At 35.4% G+C, this 15,172-nt stretch overlaps 1 protein-coding gene across 2 annotated transcripts in view; it reads left to right on the forward strand.

Moving 5' to 3' along the window:
* VAV3 (vav guanine nucleotide exchange factor 3) overlaps positions 1-15,172 on the forward strand; it is a 158,667-nt gene that overhangs the window by 107,947 nt on the left and 35,548 nt on the right. For both annotated transcript variants that reach the window (XM_030455485.1, XM_030455486.1), the window contains exon 19: positions 1,884-1,929. In XM_030455485.1, coding sequence (XP_030311345.1) covers positions 1,884-1,929 — 46 coding nt within the window. The remainder of the gene's footprint in view (positions 1-1,883; positions 1,930-15,172) is intronic.

The following is a 15,172-nucleotide window of genomic DNA, read 5'->3' on the forward strand; positions in this document are numbered from 1 at the left end:
GCAGGGGCTGGACAAGGGGATTCCTGGCAACCATTGGTGACCTTGTTGGCTGCTAGCCTCAGGTGCAGGCCACAGCATCTTGGTGGGCCTGGCCCAGGGCAGGTGAGGTGGGAAGTGGGCAGTGGTGCCACAGGACTGCCTGTACCCAAGGTGCTGCTTCCATCCTTCTCCTCTTTCAGCTTCCACCATTTACTGCCTGGCTTTACACGTGTCTGTCTAGAAATACCCACTAAGCGAGGGCACTCTTAAAATATGGAAACTACAGCATGGTCCATTTGCCTGACAAGTTTGCCAGACTCAGTAAACCTAACTGTGTTAGTCATATGGGGGATGGATAAAGAAAATATGTATGCTGGTTGTATCTAATCCCTTTAACTCTTAAGCTTCTCACCCCATATCTTGATTCATAAGTCTTTTTGTGAGATAAAAATGGCTTCCTTACTGGAGCTATTGATTAGTGATTGACTATGGAGCTAATCCAAAATATCAGCATTACTTTAATTTTTACCAAGACTGCTTCCTTAATTCTCAGAATTGATTCTTAATTCTGCAAAAGGAAAGTTGAGGATAGATGAGGATTTGTCATTTTGGAACACATGGGTTTAGATTTTATACCAGTAATGTAATAAAATCTATTGGCGCTGCAATATGTTTGAGTTTTGAGCATATTTTCCTGCAGTTCAAGATGTCCTTAGAATTGTTTCCCACCTTGTCCTTAGATGTGTCCATGTATATGACTCATGTATTTTAATTTCAGTTAAACACACATCTTCATTCTAGGTTGGTTTTCCCACTCCTTCCCCTTTCCCTCTCTTGTGCAAATTTGTGGTTACTCACCACTCTGCATCAGTCCTTATCAGCAATACAGCCTCCATTTAAATATAGTGGGATGTAATGGAGTTTTTTGTTCTTCAATAATACTATCTTTCTTTCGACTTGGAAGAAAACAAAACTTACATCCTTTCTTCAATTAGACTTGTGGGGCACAGAGAGAGTCCAAAGGCTTGAGAGTTTGCAAGGTCTTAAAACTGTTCATTTGCCAAGTTGCTGGAGGGCTTAGTAATTTGCTTGTGCCTCAGGGTACTGTTTTCTGGCTTACCCCAATGCGTGTCCTGCCTCACTGGAGCAACTTAATTGTTCCCTTTGTAATGCAACATGCTTTTCTCTGCTTGGTTTGATTAAAAAATTAAAAAAATATATGAACCTTCATGCAATCTACCAGTTAAAACAAGTTTGCAAAAAGCAGAGCAGTAGTTAACAGGTATGGAAATTTTCAGGGATCCGTGTTAAGTGTGTTGGAGTACAAAATAGATTTTTAAAAAGTCTCAGTCTCATCAGAGAATATTTGACTTCATCTAAAATTAAAAACAAGAGGTAGGTGAGTTGCTGTTATTTAAGTACTTGCCTAGAAAATAAGGAAATTAAGAATTGTATCTGAAATTCTATCTAAGTACAAAGTAGGAATAGTGGACATTTCTACTTTATTACAGCAACACAGAAAAGCATCAAAGCTGTTTTTTAGTTGACATCATGTGGGGCAGATAATGCTAAACTGCATATTTTTCTGCTATCCTGTTTATAAATAATAAAGAAATTTATCCTTGATATCAAAAGGTTTTGATGTATGAATAAATCTCTATGGGCTAAGAATGTTTTGAGCCTAGTGTCAGAAAAAGTGGAATATATGAAAAAACTAGCTACATTATTAAAAATATATTTCAAAGTATGATCATTTTACAAGATAAAGATAATTGTGGTGGTGGCTGGGGGAAAAAACTTAAGAAAATGATCTTTGCCTGGTATATTGTGGGAATGAAAGGAGTGCAATGTGCCTACAGGAAAACATGTTTGTTCATATCCTTGATTTGTATTTTGCTATGCAGAAACGAACAAATGGAATTAGAAGAAACTCCAGACACGTGGACCCAGGTTTGTCATGAATTTTTAATAGTTAAACATTAAATAAAAAGATTGAGAAAGCGGTAGCTCACATTATCAAGTTGCATTATGAACACTATTGTAATGAATGCAATATTGAGAACTTTTTGCTGCTAAAGTCATGAAGGTCTAATGTGATTGCTCTGTGATGTCAAAGATGAGGTCATTGATTGAACTCTTAATTTTTTTTTTCTTATTTTTCTTAAATGAGTGATTTAGCTCTGCCTTGACAACAGAATGCCTCTGGGCTTCTGTTTAACATGACCCATCCTACTGACTCCACAGTTTTAAAAGAAATAAGTAAGTGATAAAAAGCTTATAAAGTTTAGGTTCTGGTATGCAAAGTTGTAGATACTCTCATCTCTCTTAACTGTAGTGGTGCTCAGTGTTTGGCTATATTGAATATGAGTGGCTCTTCTAAAAGTCATAAACTCATTGCAGTTTTATGTAAAATTTCGATTTTATTCTTCCTGTTAGTTTATAGTAGATAATTTTGTGGAATCATGACAGCAGCAGCCCTTGAGAAAATGGGAAGCTTGCTTATAGATTGCATATTCAAGTGGGTGAACCTTTCCTCTGGAGGCCCATTATATGTCTGTATAACGTACTCAATGGTTTTCACTATACCTGTGATATTTTTAGTGTCATTTTTTACAGTAATTACATGTCCTTTACAATGTCCTTTGTTTCTGTATGGCTTAATTACTGGAGATTTGTTATGCAGATGTTATTTGGAATAAAACTAAGGTGTGGATTATTAAATATTTCTATGTGTGAACACCTGAATACTTGTAGTTAAACATTACACATGATGGCAACTCTATGCACCACATTACAGCCTGGCAGAGCTAAGCACTTTTCAAAAACTAGGAATGCTGGTTGTGCTACTAGTGTTGCAGCTGCCTTGGCTCTAAAAGTCTGAATGTTGTAACTAGCTGAAGCAGACCACACCTTTCTTAATCACAAACTTTGACATGTTTTGGTACACGTATTGTCACTTGGTTCCCTCTAGCAAGAAAAATTACTTCATAATACTCATAAATAGTTCTCTGCGTTGTTGACTGAATTCATTATAGAAAAAAAAAAAGGCACCCTGTAACTCTGAAAGTTAATACAAGTAGGGAGAAACATCAAGCATATAAATTAAATATGCAGAAGAGGATGAGAATATTTCTTTCAAGTGGGGACTGAGTGGTAAATGTTGCAGTGAAGTATAATATGTGCTGGCAGAATACTCCTTACAGGTCTAGATCTTAAAGATAGCTGTGTCTTGTAGACTCCTAAAAGGTTAAGCAATTTAGCTTTGAGAACCTTTTGATATACCGTTGGTTTTACTTGCTGTTGAAATCTGATGGGCATGATCTTTATATCAAGGATACTTAAAAATTAGTTTGTATTGAAGTCTAAGTACCATTCAAATCACTAGAGTCATTTAATCAAATAGACATTTAAAAAGAAACCAGTGCCCTCAAATATGGTTCTGCTCCCCTCTACCCCATCTATTTACCTACACAGAACAGTTCTTTGAGTCGTCAGAGCAGCCTTTCTGACATTTTGAATTGTTTTTAGCAAATATAAATAAAAACTAAGGAGATATTACTAACATGTATGTGTACTTTGTCACTTTTCAAATGAAGTGAGCTTTTTGTTTGCATTTTGCCAGCATACGTGTGCCGAGTCCAACTGTAACTTGGTGGAAGTTTTAAGGATGTGAATGTCTTTGGTAAACTCTTGGCTTGTCTTTTTCATATTTGAAGTAATATTACTCATCAGATCGCATAGTGCCTTGAGAGACAGAAGGTGTTATCTAGAGAGTAGCACTTGTAAGGCATCCGTTATTTCAGGCATATATTTTTGCATTTATATGCATTGGCATATAAATCTCCGGAATACAAATCTTATAGCGCTGGTTTATTTATCTGTTTGTTTGTTTGTATGTATGCTGCCCAGACTAGTTTGTTGCTACCTCTGTTACATTTTACAGTGCAGCATGGTTACTAATTTAGGAAAGCAGGCATTTGCTCTGAATCTATCAGGCACCTAAAGTGCCTAAATTATGGAGTTTGATACCAGTAGTAAAAACAGTTATTTTAGGCTGTAAGTATTTTAGCATAAACTTCTTGATATTCTTTCTTTCTTGTCACTTTCTGTTGTCTCTGTGCTTTAGTAAAGAATAATGAATGTGGGAGGCATGCAACAGTCAAATTGATGTGTGTGGCTTCTCCTTTCTTTGCTTGTTAGAGCCAAATTTAACCTTTACTGACATAGCTGAACCCTGAAAGAAAAAACATTTAAGTGTGTTGGGAAGTACTGAGAGTAGGATGGGCTAAACAAAGTAATGTGAGGATGTTGGACTAAAATATCTCATCTTCCACTGGTAAATCTTGCTGATGGAGAAACCTACCTAGATGAATTACCCTCTAAACAATAAGTTGCTCATGGTGGTTTTGTTGTTTTTCTTTGAAATTTGGTTAAAAGTGTGACAGTGACTGCTTGTTCTTCAGGATCTGCTTTGTGCTTAATACAAAGGAAGGGTAGAAGGAAAAGTGATTAATGGATGTTTAGGCAAGGAAATTCCTAGGAAATGAAAGTCATGAGAAAAATGTTTGCAGAAATTGCACAAGTGAAGAACAGATTGGAAGGCAAAAAAATCTGGCTTGAATTGGTCCATCTACAAAGTTTTAGGAGAGATAGGTTTTGGATAACCTTTCTTTGGATTAATCAGCAGATAATAAAATCCATTGAGCACATGAACCTTTAAATGCATCTGCACTTGTAAAGCCAGGAAAAAAATTGGTCTAGAGTTTGCATTTTACTATAGAACAAAATTCTGCTTAAATATGTTTGAGAAGTGATTAGATAGGTATCAATTTTTGCCTGGAAGTGATATTTATAGAACATTTTTTTCCTTGTGTAAAGAATGTCATGAGAATTTTTATGCATGTGATTTGTACTATTGACTTAATGAATTGTTCAGATGTATATTTGTAACCACAAGTTAACTATATATGTTTTCCTGAGAAGGATGATGCAACCCAAGCAATGTTTTTAATAGAAATATTTAAAAATGCAATGTATTTAAAGAATGCAAGATAATTTAAATATTATTTAAAAATTAAATATTATTTTAAAAGGTAATATAATTATAGAGTGAAATTAATTTTCTTTCCCATCTATTGGATTAATAGTGAATGTTTGATTTTTTTTTTTTTTGCTTTTTTTTTAAAAAAGCAAACAGAATCACAGAACCTGTGATTCTGATTGGATCTCTGGTGGTCCATTACTAAGTAGCTGTCAATATCACTGTTGAAAACAAGAATTGGTCTCTGTTTTAAGCCGCTGAAGAATGTATCTCAAAAATTAGAAACCAGTATTAAACAAGCCCCCCGTATTTAGTTTCTCATGAGCAGTTAGGAGCTGAACTATCTCCTCATTATCAATGTCTTTGTCAAGATGGATTATACCAAGGTAGTGTTTTTTCCTTTAGTAAAGAGGTTTCTGTGTATACAATCAAGAAATACATAAATGGGTCTTTTTCTAGCACATTTGGTGGTGTTACTTTATTATTTTTCCTGTCAGTAAAATGAAGGTGTGAACAGCAACCCCCTTCTAATAGTTCTTGTCTTTGCTTTCAGACTGAGTAGAGCAGACCCTTACATGCCATTTGTTTCTGCATCTTCCCTTGGGACTTTGATCAGAGTCCCACAAGCTTATTTCTTTTCTTATTTATTTCTCTGTTAAATACCTAGTGAGGAGTTTGTTGTTTGACAAGTTTGAGATCTTTCCCACTGCTTACTGGTATTGGTTAACCTGATAAGGTTCATAGTAGTAAAATATTAATCGCATCCTGTAACTGACTGGAAGACTTGGAGACTTGCTGCATGCAGACAAACCAGAATGACCTGCTCCTTCATGTGCTTTTGATTTAGTTTTTACAATTACCTGTTGTAGGTAAAAAATGCAGCTCGTGGCTTTAAAAATAAAGCCTTTATGGCTTTAAAAAAAGAGAAATTAGTAACTTAGAAACTTGAAGGAATTAAAAGGTCTTCTTCCCCTGGAAGTAAAGTATTTCTATTAGAATCTATTAGATTATTATTAACAATCATAACAAAGTATATATAATTTTGTGTGTTTTCCCTAGTCATAATTTTGTAATGTTTGTGGAGCAGTAGATTTGCTAAGCAGGTAAATGTGGTAATGTATTAAGTAACAAAACCCAAAACTAGATTTGATTATACACATATAGCACATATGCTTAGCTTTTTTTGGAGTTTATTGGATTATTGATGGTTTTGCCTGCTTATGCAGCAGCTAAACACTTTGTTTAAAACAACTTTTGTTCAAAAGGAACATATAAAATATGCAGTACACGTCTCTTTGTGAACCAGGTGAATTGCAGGTAAGAACTGGTTTAACAGGGCAGCTAGGAGCACACTTGCTGCAAAAGGAAGACTCCTTAGCTGGAGAGATGCAATATTCCTTGCTGCAGTGCTGTGCCGTGCTGAATGTTCTGTAGTCTTTGAAGGACTTGGATTGCAGCTGTAATCTGACCACATATTGATAGACATGTTTTAAAATGTTTTATATCATGTGGCTGGGACTGTTTTGAGACCAGAGTCTCAAACATTCTTAGGAGCAATTAATGGGACATCTTCTTTCAGGTGGACCTCAGCAACAGTGAATTCAGAAATGCACTGAATTGCATGACCTAGTTTGTGAGATCAAATAAATTTATCTCACAATTGTATGAAAAATGTGTGAGGAGTACATATTGCATTCAGGATCATTGCTAATGCTGAGCTATTGTTGCAACCCAAAATAATGAATTCATCTTTGTTGAAACAAGAAAGAACATGTCTAATGTTTTGCACTGAGAAATTTTCCACTACTGCATTTCTGGAAGGCAAGCCAGAGTTTTGTCTTCCAATGAAGCATTTCAAATGCACTTTAATGATTTTTATTTGGGTTGTTATATTTTAAATTGAAATTATTTTTACATTCCTCTTGGGGAGAGGTATTTTTAAAGGTGCCTGTCCCCTTGGCATCTCAGCAGTGAGCTAACATTCAGAGAAGAATATAGCCTTTAGCCTTTTCTTTTAATTAAACATCAGAAGACCCAGATGCCAAAGGGTGAAATATATTTATTTTGTCAAACTCTTTCATCCTTGTCTAGCTGGATTGTGAGATTAGTTTGTATTTGGGCAATTTAGGCTCTTTTGTCTTATTGGATATATTTTTGGGACTTTGTATCTTGAGCAACTACCATTTTAATTTTCTCTTGGAGAAATCACAGTATTCGATACGTCCAACATGTATTACCAGAATTTTTAAGGTGAAGTGAGTTAAAACCCTACAGCATCTTTCTCTTTTTCTGCATAAAAGCACTGTAAACAGGGACTGTCCTAAACAAAACAGTTATCTGTTTACAGATAACTACAAGGCAGTTGGCAGGTGGCAAAAAATTAAAAGATTAAGGTAAAAGTGGACAAAAAGGGCATACAAGTATGGTCAACAGAACAAAAAAGTGTACTTTTTTTACACACACAAAACCATACAGCACCATTAAAAAAAAATAAGGCACATGTAGAAATCGTACAGCTAAAAGTTGCCTTTAGTTACCATGGCAAGTAGAAGATAATTGTATAGTATTTTGCTAGAGCTTATCAGGACTTACAAATCTCATAATCTTCAAGAGGAATATTGCACTTACCCATGTATTTTCATGTCTGATTTTAATCTTCCGGGTACTGGCATTCTCAGAAGGCAAAACAAAGATAATAAGGCAATGAATGATTAAAAATAGTCAAAAGTTACTGAATTTTAACGTTGCTCTAAAGCATATGGTTTCTTTTTTTGTGCCTCACTCATTTAACTAAATCAGTATTTGATCATGACTTCAAAGTAGTTCTCACACAAAGAATTTGGGAAACATTGTAAAACTGAAAGCAACCATCCCATGGGAGAAAAAAAGACTGCAGAAAATTCACAGAAGCAGCACTTCCAGAACTGCCTTTGCTTTCTGCCTGAGGAAGGTTTTACAGCTTATAGTAGAAGGGGCCAGAGGCAAGAGCCTGAGAAAGTGATGCTGCTTTTCAGGAGATTTAATCTGCTCGCCTCTTTGAGCTTCACAGAGAAGAGAACAATGAGGCTGAGTTGGCCTGAAGCCTAAGCTAGCCCAGGAATTCGTTTTCAATAGTAGTCAGTTAAATTCATGCTTATGGATAAAATATTTGGAAGGTTGTTGTGATACTAGTCCCAGTACCTTATGGTTTTGTTTCTTAGCTAGTAATTTTTTTTCATTTATTCGTTATCACTTTTTTAACTCATCAAACATTCACAACATCCTTGAACAAGTTATTGTCCTAATTAGTTGTTTGAATAAAGTACTACTTTTTGTTTGTTTTAAACCTGCTGCCTAACAACTCCTAATTTTTGAATCAGAAGGGTGAATAACAGATATAGGAATAATGAACACTTCTTCTCTGGTCAGTAATCTCCATGCCACTCATAAACTGTCGTATTTCTTCCAGTCATATCTCTTTTAACTGAAGATCCATTATCTGCTTAATTCTTCTGCTACAGAAGCTTTCCTGTACATCCTAACCATTCTGTTTGCTTTTCTGCATACTTCCAGGTCCAAGAGTGGCTGATCTTTCTAGTGCTGTGGTCTGCTCTGAGAAATTTCTTAGCATTGGTGCACAGCAGAATTAGAGGTTGACCTGAAGAGATTTTAAAGAATATTAGCAATTCCTTTGATATCTCTAGTCAGTGTGATGGTACCTGGTTTAGAGACCATCATCATGTATGAGTATTCCACCCATTTAATGTTACTGTGTATTTAAGTTACATCTTGGGTGGTTATGTCCAGTTGACCTCCAAAGGTTCTTCCAGCCAAAGTTATTTCTGCAGTTTGTTATCCTATTGTACCAGCACTTCAGTTCATGAAATGTTCCTTCAGTTCTTTGCAAATAGATCTTTTCTGTATAAAGAAAAAAAATTTGCACCTTCTACAAGACTTACTCCACTTTTACTCACATTTCAATACAGCTTATTAATTTTGAACAACAAAAGTCAAGCATGGATTCATTTGGGTGACTCTTTTGGAAACCACCCTATTTTAATGAAATATTACTTTTTCAACCTTTTACTTCCCGTCTCTTCTTTCTCTTGTTGCTTATTTATCTGGGAGGAACTTTGCCTCTCACATCATGAAAACTGGAAGAGAGCCTCATAGTGAGTCCCATTAAAAATACATTGTTAATCCATATTAATATATAAGCTCATATTAACTGTATTTCTCAAAGAACTGTAAACAGTGTCCTCAGATCTCCTTTTTAAAAGGTTTTTTTTTGACTTTACAGTATATTTATCCATATATTTTCAAATTCTGTTTTTATAGTAGGCGTTACCAGTTTACCTCATGCAAAAGTCAGATGTCTCTGTCAAGATGTCTGTTAACGCTGAGTTCTTTTAAAACATTCCTGTCACACTTACCCTCCTATTTCTATGGTACCGAGATGGTTTTGATTGCAGATCACCTTTAAACAACTCACCAATTTAGTATTTAAATTTATTTTAGTACTTGGTCTTTCCAAATTGTGCCTGTATGAAATTAATCTGATTAATTTTTCAATAGAATCAGTTCATTAAACTGGGTTGTTTTAACCCTTTGATTTGGTTTGTATGGAGAAAAAAGGTAAGGTACCTTTAAAAGGGATTCAGAGAAAGCACTTAAGTTCAGCCCTCATTGCTGCTCTTGCTAACCTGTGAATAAATAGAAGACACGTTCAATCTTGCACTTTTCATAACTCACATTTCTTAAGCTTTAGTGTGTAGCAGGGAATTAAATAGTAACTTCATTATCTGATACTTTGAAAATGTGCCTCATTTCCACTAACCTTACAAGTTATTCTTTAACCAGCCCATTTAGAATAGGAGATATGGGGAGAGGGAAGCATGAAGCAGTCTTTTACTTCAGATGATAAAGCTGAACGTATTTACTGCTCTTGGATTTTTTCCTTTAATTGGGTTTGACAGTGACAAATTGCATGAAATATGATAAAACAACAAAGACTGCATGTATAGACAACAGCTTTCATTCTAGAATGACATCTCACCCCTGGCAGTAGCAGTTGTTTTGCAACTAGCAGTGATCAGTGGAATTCACTTAATGCCACCACATCCTCCACAAAGGAAACATGGTGGGTTTTGGGTTTTTCCCCCCATAAGACCATATAGGTTGTCTCACAGTTTCCCTCCCCATATGCTTGATGGGGACAAGAGTTGATAAATAAGGAGAAAACTCAAAAGGAAAAGGGTATGAGACTTAATGATAGGGACTTAAATCTCTGCTCCTATGCTTTGTGTGCTGGGTTTTTTATTTGTCTGTTTCTGGTGGTATTGCTTTAAATCCTGTAATTGTACATTGGCCTGCACACGGCTCAGGCATCTGAGAAACATGAAATGGTAAACTAAGTTTGAAGAACTGATGCTGGGATTTAAGTGGATAAGGGATATTCTTTTCTGAGGGTGGTATTTTTAGGAGAAAGAACCATCTCTGGATGTTCTGGTGGTGACAGTTTGATCTCTGGTGATTCTGTGACATAACTACAGGCTGTTGCTATAAGGTGTGGTGCTTTTTCCCACCCAGGTGTTCCCTCACTGCCTTTTCATTTGAATCTAATGATCATCTGCTCACAGGGCTTCAATGAAGTAATGGAAAACTGGTCAAGGGACATAGTGATGGTGGCAGAGATGGGGAAAATCAGTGATTTTTCTTTCTGACTGAATTGTTGAACCATCTCAGTCCTGAGGTTATACAGTTGGCAGGGATGTGACAGAATACCCTCATCCTAGGTTAGATGGAACGTCAACCTGTAGCAGTGGACTTGATTCCCATCCTTATTGCCTATGTTTATTTACCAATAATCTCTTGATTTTGCAGCAAAGATCAAGTGATTGTGGATAACTTTATTATATATTTTAATTTTTCTCTTGAAGGATAAGTTACTTGTAAGTAAATATAAAAATGAAGCTGTTTAATATTAAATTGTTGGAATTTGTGCTAAACATTGAAAATATTTTTCTTTGATAAGGAGACTGGGAGTTTGCAGAAGTCTTTGTTTTGGAATAGGACATAGTTTTTGATATGCCACTCCCTCTAAAAGAGAAAGAGAATCCTGTAAATGAAGACAGTGAGACCAGAGATGCAAGGCAGTCAGTGGTCTGAACAGAGTAAGGCTAGGGAATACAACAAATTCATGGAAAATCTTAGAGGTATCACAAAATAGTATGCCTTCTGTATTTCATGGAATTTATTTTCCTAGATTGCCAATGCTTTGAATGTGAAAAGTATACAGCATAGAAATCAAATCACAAGTATTTATTATTTAAGGATGAGGAATTTTAGCTACAATGTCATAACTGTGAAGTATGTACTCATCCTTTATCACCTTTATAACACAAATATTTTGTAATGAAAGCATTTTTTTTCCTCTTTTCCCAAAGAAAATATGTTGTTACCTGTATCCTGTACAAACCAGAAGTCATTAAGCACAGTTTTTGTAAGGAGGTTTGTTTCAGACAAAGGAAGTATCTTTACATTTCTCAGTATAATGCCATAATTCTTGGCAACATTCATGTACCTTCTATACAAAGGTCTGTGTTATCCTGAGTTTTTATTGCATATAGGTTAAGAACTGTCAGTTAAAAAATAAGAGGTATCTGCTGTGATCAGAATAGAGGCCACAGAAAAAACCCCAAATGTTTGAAGAGCAAGATCTGAAGAACATTTAACTTAAAAAGCTGAAGAATTGTGTAACATTATGAAGAGGGTTCACATAGGTAAGATTACTCTGTTATTTGCTGGAACGTGTCTGCTTTGCCAGGCAGTGGCAGCAGCCACTTCCCCATCACACTATGGGGAAGTGTGTAATGTAAAACTCCTCCCTTGACAGAGAACTACTTTAAAGAAGCAGAAATGGGGACTAATGTCTGTTATACTAGAGGGAGAGTCTATTAGTCAATACTGAACGGAAAAGAAATAGCATGAAAGGTATTTTTAATTTTTGCAATGTTTGATTAATAAAATTCCAACACATTTTCAGCAATTCGTGTTTTTAAATTTTGAGACCTGTGAAAGATTCTAGGTGGCATAAGTGTGTGTTTTTATGAGTTATTTTGTACACAGCCACCATCTTGCTGTCCTTGAACAGTGCAGTAATCAGGCTGACTAATTCATGCTCAATAGACTTGTTGAAAGTTGACTCCAGTTGTGCCATGCTTTCAGGCACACTGAGATTGGACTATCATATTTTTAGTATATTTAGAAAGGACAAAATTTATGTTTGTTTATACTTAATTGACCAGGTTCTTTAGAAAATTATCCAGTGTTCATGCTCATCAAAAGAAAAATGCTGAAGTGTTATGAGATTTGTGGCATCGCACAGTATTAGTCAGTTTCAAATTTGGCTCTTTTTCTCAAGCCTTTTTCTTCTTTCTGTTTGATGCAGAATTATCCCTGGGATTATTCAGATGGTAGGATTAAAAATATAGCTCTAAGTAATTCTATGGAATAATGGATTTTTATCTTCCAAGATTTGCTCCTGTTTTTTGGAGTGTTTAGCTGCACATAATCTCCTACTGTCTGGACACACCTTCATCTATAGTGTCTGCCCAATATAAGTTGTTGGTTCCTGAGGGCAGGTACTTGTTTGAACAAATACATGTTTTAGAATGCCATGCCTGTCTATGGCACCGCATTAAAAGATGTGATAATTACCACTGCTTATTTCATACTTTGTGCTTTTATAAAAAGCAGCACCTCGTGTACCACATTTTTAAATTCATATGCCTAAATTCTAGTCTGCTGGAGTAAAAAAAACCAAAACAGTGAACCTGCTTAGTTTTTAAGCAACATTATTAAAAAATTTATATCCCCAGTTCATCTACTAGATTACACTGAAAATTGCATTGATTACATTACATTACAATGATTACATTATCAGAACAAATGAAAACTAGACAATTCCACAAGAAATTTCTATTAGTTTAAACATCCTTTCTTGCGTTTGCAATCCACAGTTATCTTTCTAGAGCATGCCTGGATTTTCTAGATTATTGTGCAAAAGTTTGTGTTAAGCTTAAAACAAGTAGTAATTAAAAAATTGAAGGATTTAACAAGTGCAGCTGGAGTTGGTGATACCTAATCTTTCTGTTAAACTTATCTTGGCTTTCTGAAAATAGGATCCTTCATTCCTGCGGTAACATATGGATGTAAAAGACACAATGTATGTACCTCAACACAGTATGAGAGTTTGAATGATGCCTAGGACAGCTCCTGGAAACATTTGCTGTGCAGACAGGAATGGGTTGGCATTTGTATGCTGGTAGATTCTTCATACACTGTACTTCACTAATTTTCAGATTGCTGTTGCTCTGTTCTAACATTTTTGTCTCCTGACTTTCTGAAATCTTGAGTTTTCTGCTCTGTTTTGAGAAACAGAGAAAAAAAATAACCTGAGGAATGAATCTGAGTTGTGAGCAGAACCACCCTTAAAGGCATCAAAGACAAATGGTCATCAAAATAATAAGTTAATTCCTTCTCTAAAGGCAGCCCTTATGACTTTTTTTTTCCTTAAATTTAAAAGTATGGATGTTCAGAAGCATTTTTGCAGTGCCTGTTTTTTCTTGCATAGAGGCAAGCTTCCAAATACTTTAAAATGAAAGTAATGAATGTCCCTGCTTAGGAGTTAAGCAAATGCCTTCTGTTGGAGTTATTTTTCTAAATAAAAAATTAAATTCTGAAACCTCAGTTTGGATTCTGAATTGTCTTTGCTAAATACTTATTTCTGATCAAGAGAAATGCTAGCTTCATTTGTAGGAGCACTAAGCTGAACATTAAGTTTGGCCTTCACTTGGAAGACCTGAAAACTTAAAGCATCTGTTGAAAGGGGGGCTGTTCAACTCGGTGAGTATCCCTGCTCCCATGCTGCAAATTTTACTAATGCTACTCATAGTGTCATTAAGCATAAAGAAAGAGTTATCCTCAAATATCTCTGCTGGAAAAACATTTGAGCTAAGTCAAATACTGATGATTAGAGCAGGGGAAGATGCCAGTTTGTGCATCATTCTTTAAGCAAAACAAACTACTGAAATGTGATTAAAAATTGTATCTGTGTAGAAATATTTCAGAAGTCACACAATTTCAAAATGCAGTCATGTAAATTGAATACTAGGGTGATGCTTGTTTATTTTCCTTGAAATTATCTCCTGCTATGGTCCCAAATGTAGCTCCAAATATTTTGTGGATCCTAACTGGAAGATGGAAGTATAGCTACTTATTATTAGCTTTTATTATTATTATTATTAGCTTTTTGCTAAAAATCAGGTCTACAAAATGGAAAGAAGCAAAAGGACTTACTGAATTGTGATTTTTTTTTCCCCTTCTCCTGATAACAAGTTGTTGATCAGACTGTTAGCAGACAGATTTTTTTCCTCCCACACACCTTCATTTTAGTTAATGGTTGACCATTTTTGCAGAGGTCTCTGCCAAGAATACAGTTTTTATATGCAGCATTAAAGAGAAGTGGTGTAAAAATTGTCTTGGAAAAATTACAGAAGATTTGACAGGTAGTTAAGGACTGGAGGGAATCCTGAAGGCTGCTTCAGGAAGGTTTTCAAGGAGATAAAGTGGTGGGGACAGTTACAGAGAACAGGGCTTGGACTGTAAAGATAAATAAAGTCTTCAGTAGTTTTATTTGTCCTGTGGGATGTCTTTAAATCTTCTGTTTCTGTGTAAGTGGAAGAGAAATGGGAATGTTTATCAGATGTGGTTTGGAGTGCTTTAGAAATCTATCTTAACTATGACATCATAAATATTTTTGGACCCCTTCCCCTTAATTCTTTTGAATTGTTTTTTTATGGAAGAAAGCCTTGCCAAGACTGTTCTACTTATATACCTATATAATAAGCAGAAGCTTAAACAGTTGAATAGGGCTTATGGTAGCTGTTAGATGGTTTAATAATCAGCCTTTTGAAGATTTTTGATTTAAAATTGAGTCAAGCAGCAGACTTGGAGGCTGTGTTTAAATCCTATGAAAAATATCAAATGGCCAAGAGAACACAAGTGAAATATTGAAAGCTGATTCTTAGGTACTGTCAGCATTTCAGTCATCTTGCCTGAATATAAGGCTTACAAGCTACATCTAAAATTAGAAGTTTTAATTATGGTGAC

Source organism: Calypte anna, chromosome 8 (assembly GCF_003957555.1).
Source record: "Calypte anna isolate BGI_N300 chromosome 8, bCalAnn1_v1.p, whole genome shotgun sequence".
NCBI classification, from domain to species: domain Eukaryota; kingdom Metazoa; phylum Chordata; class Aves; order Apodiformes; family Trochilidae; genus Calypte; species Calypte anna.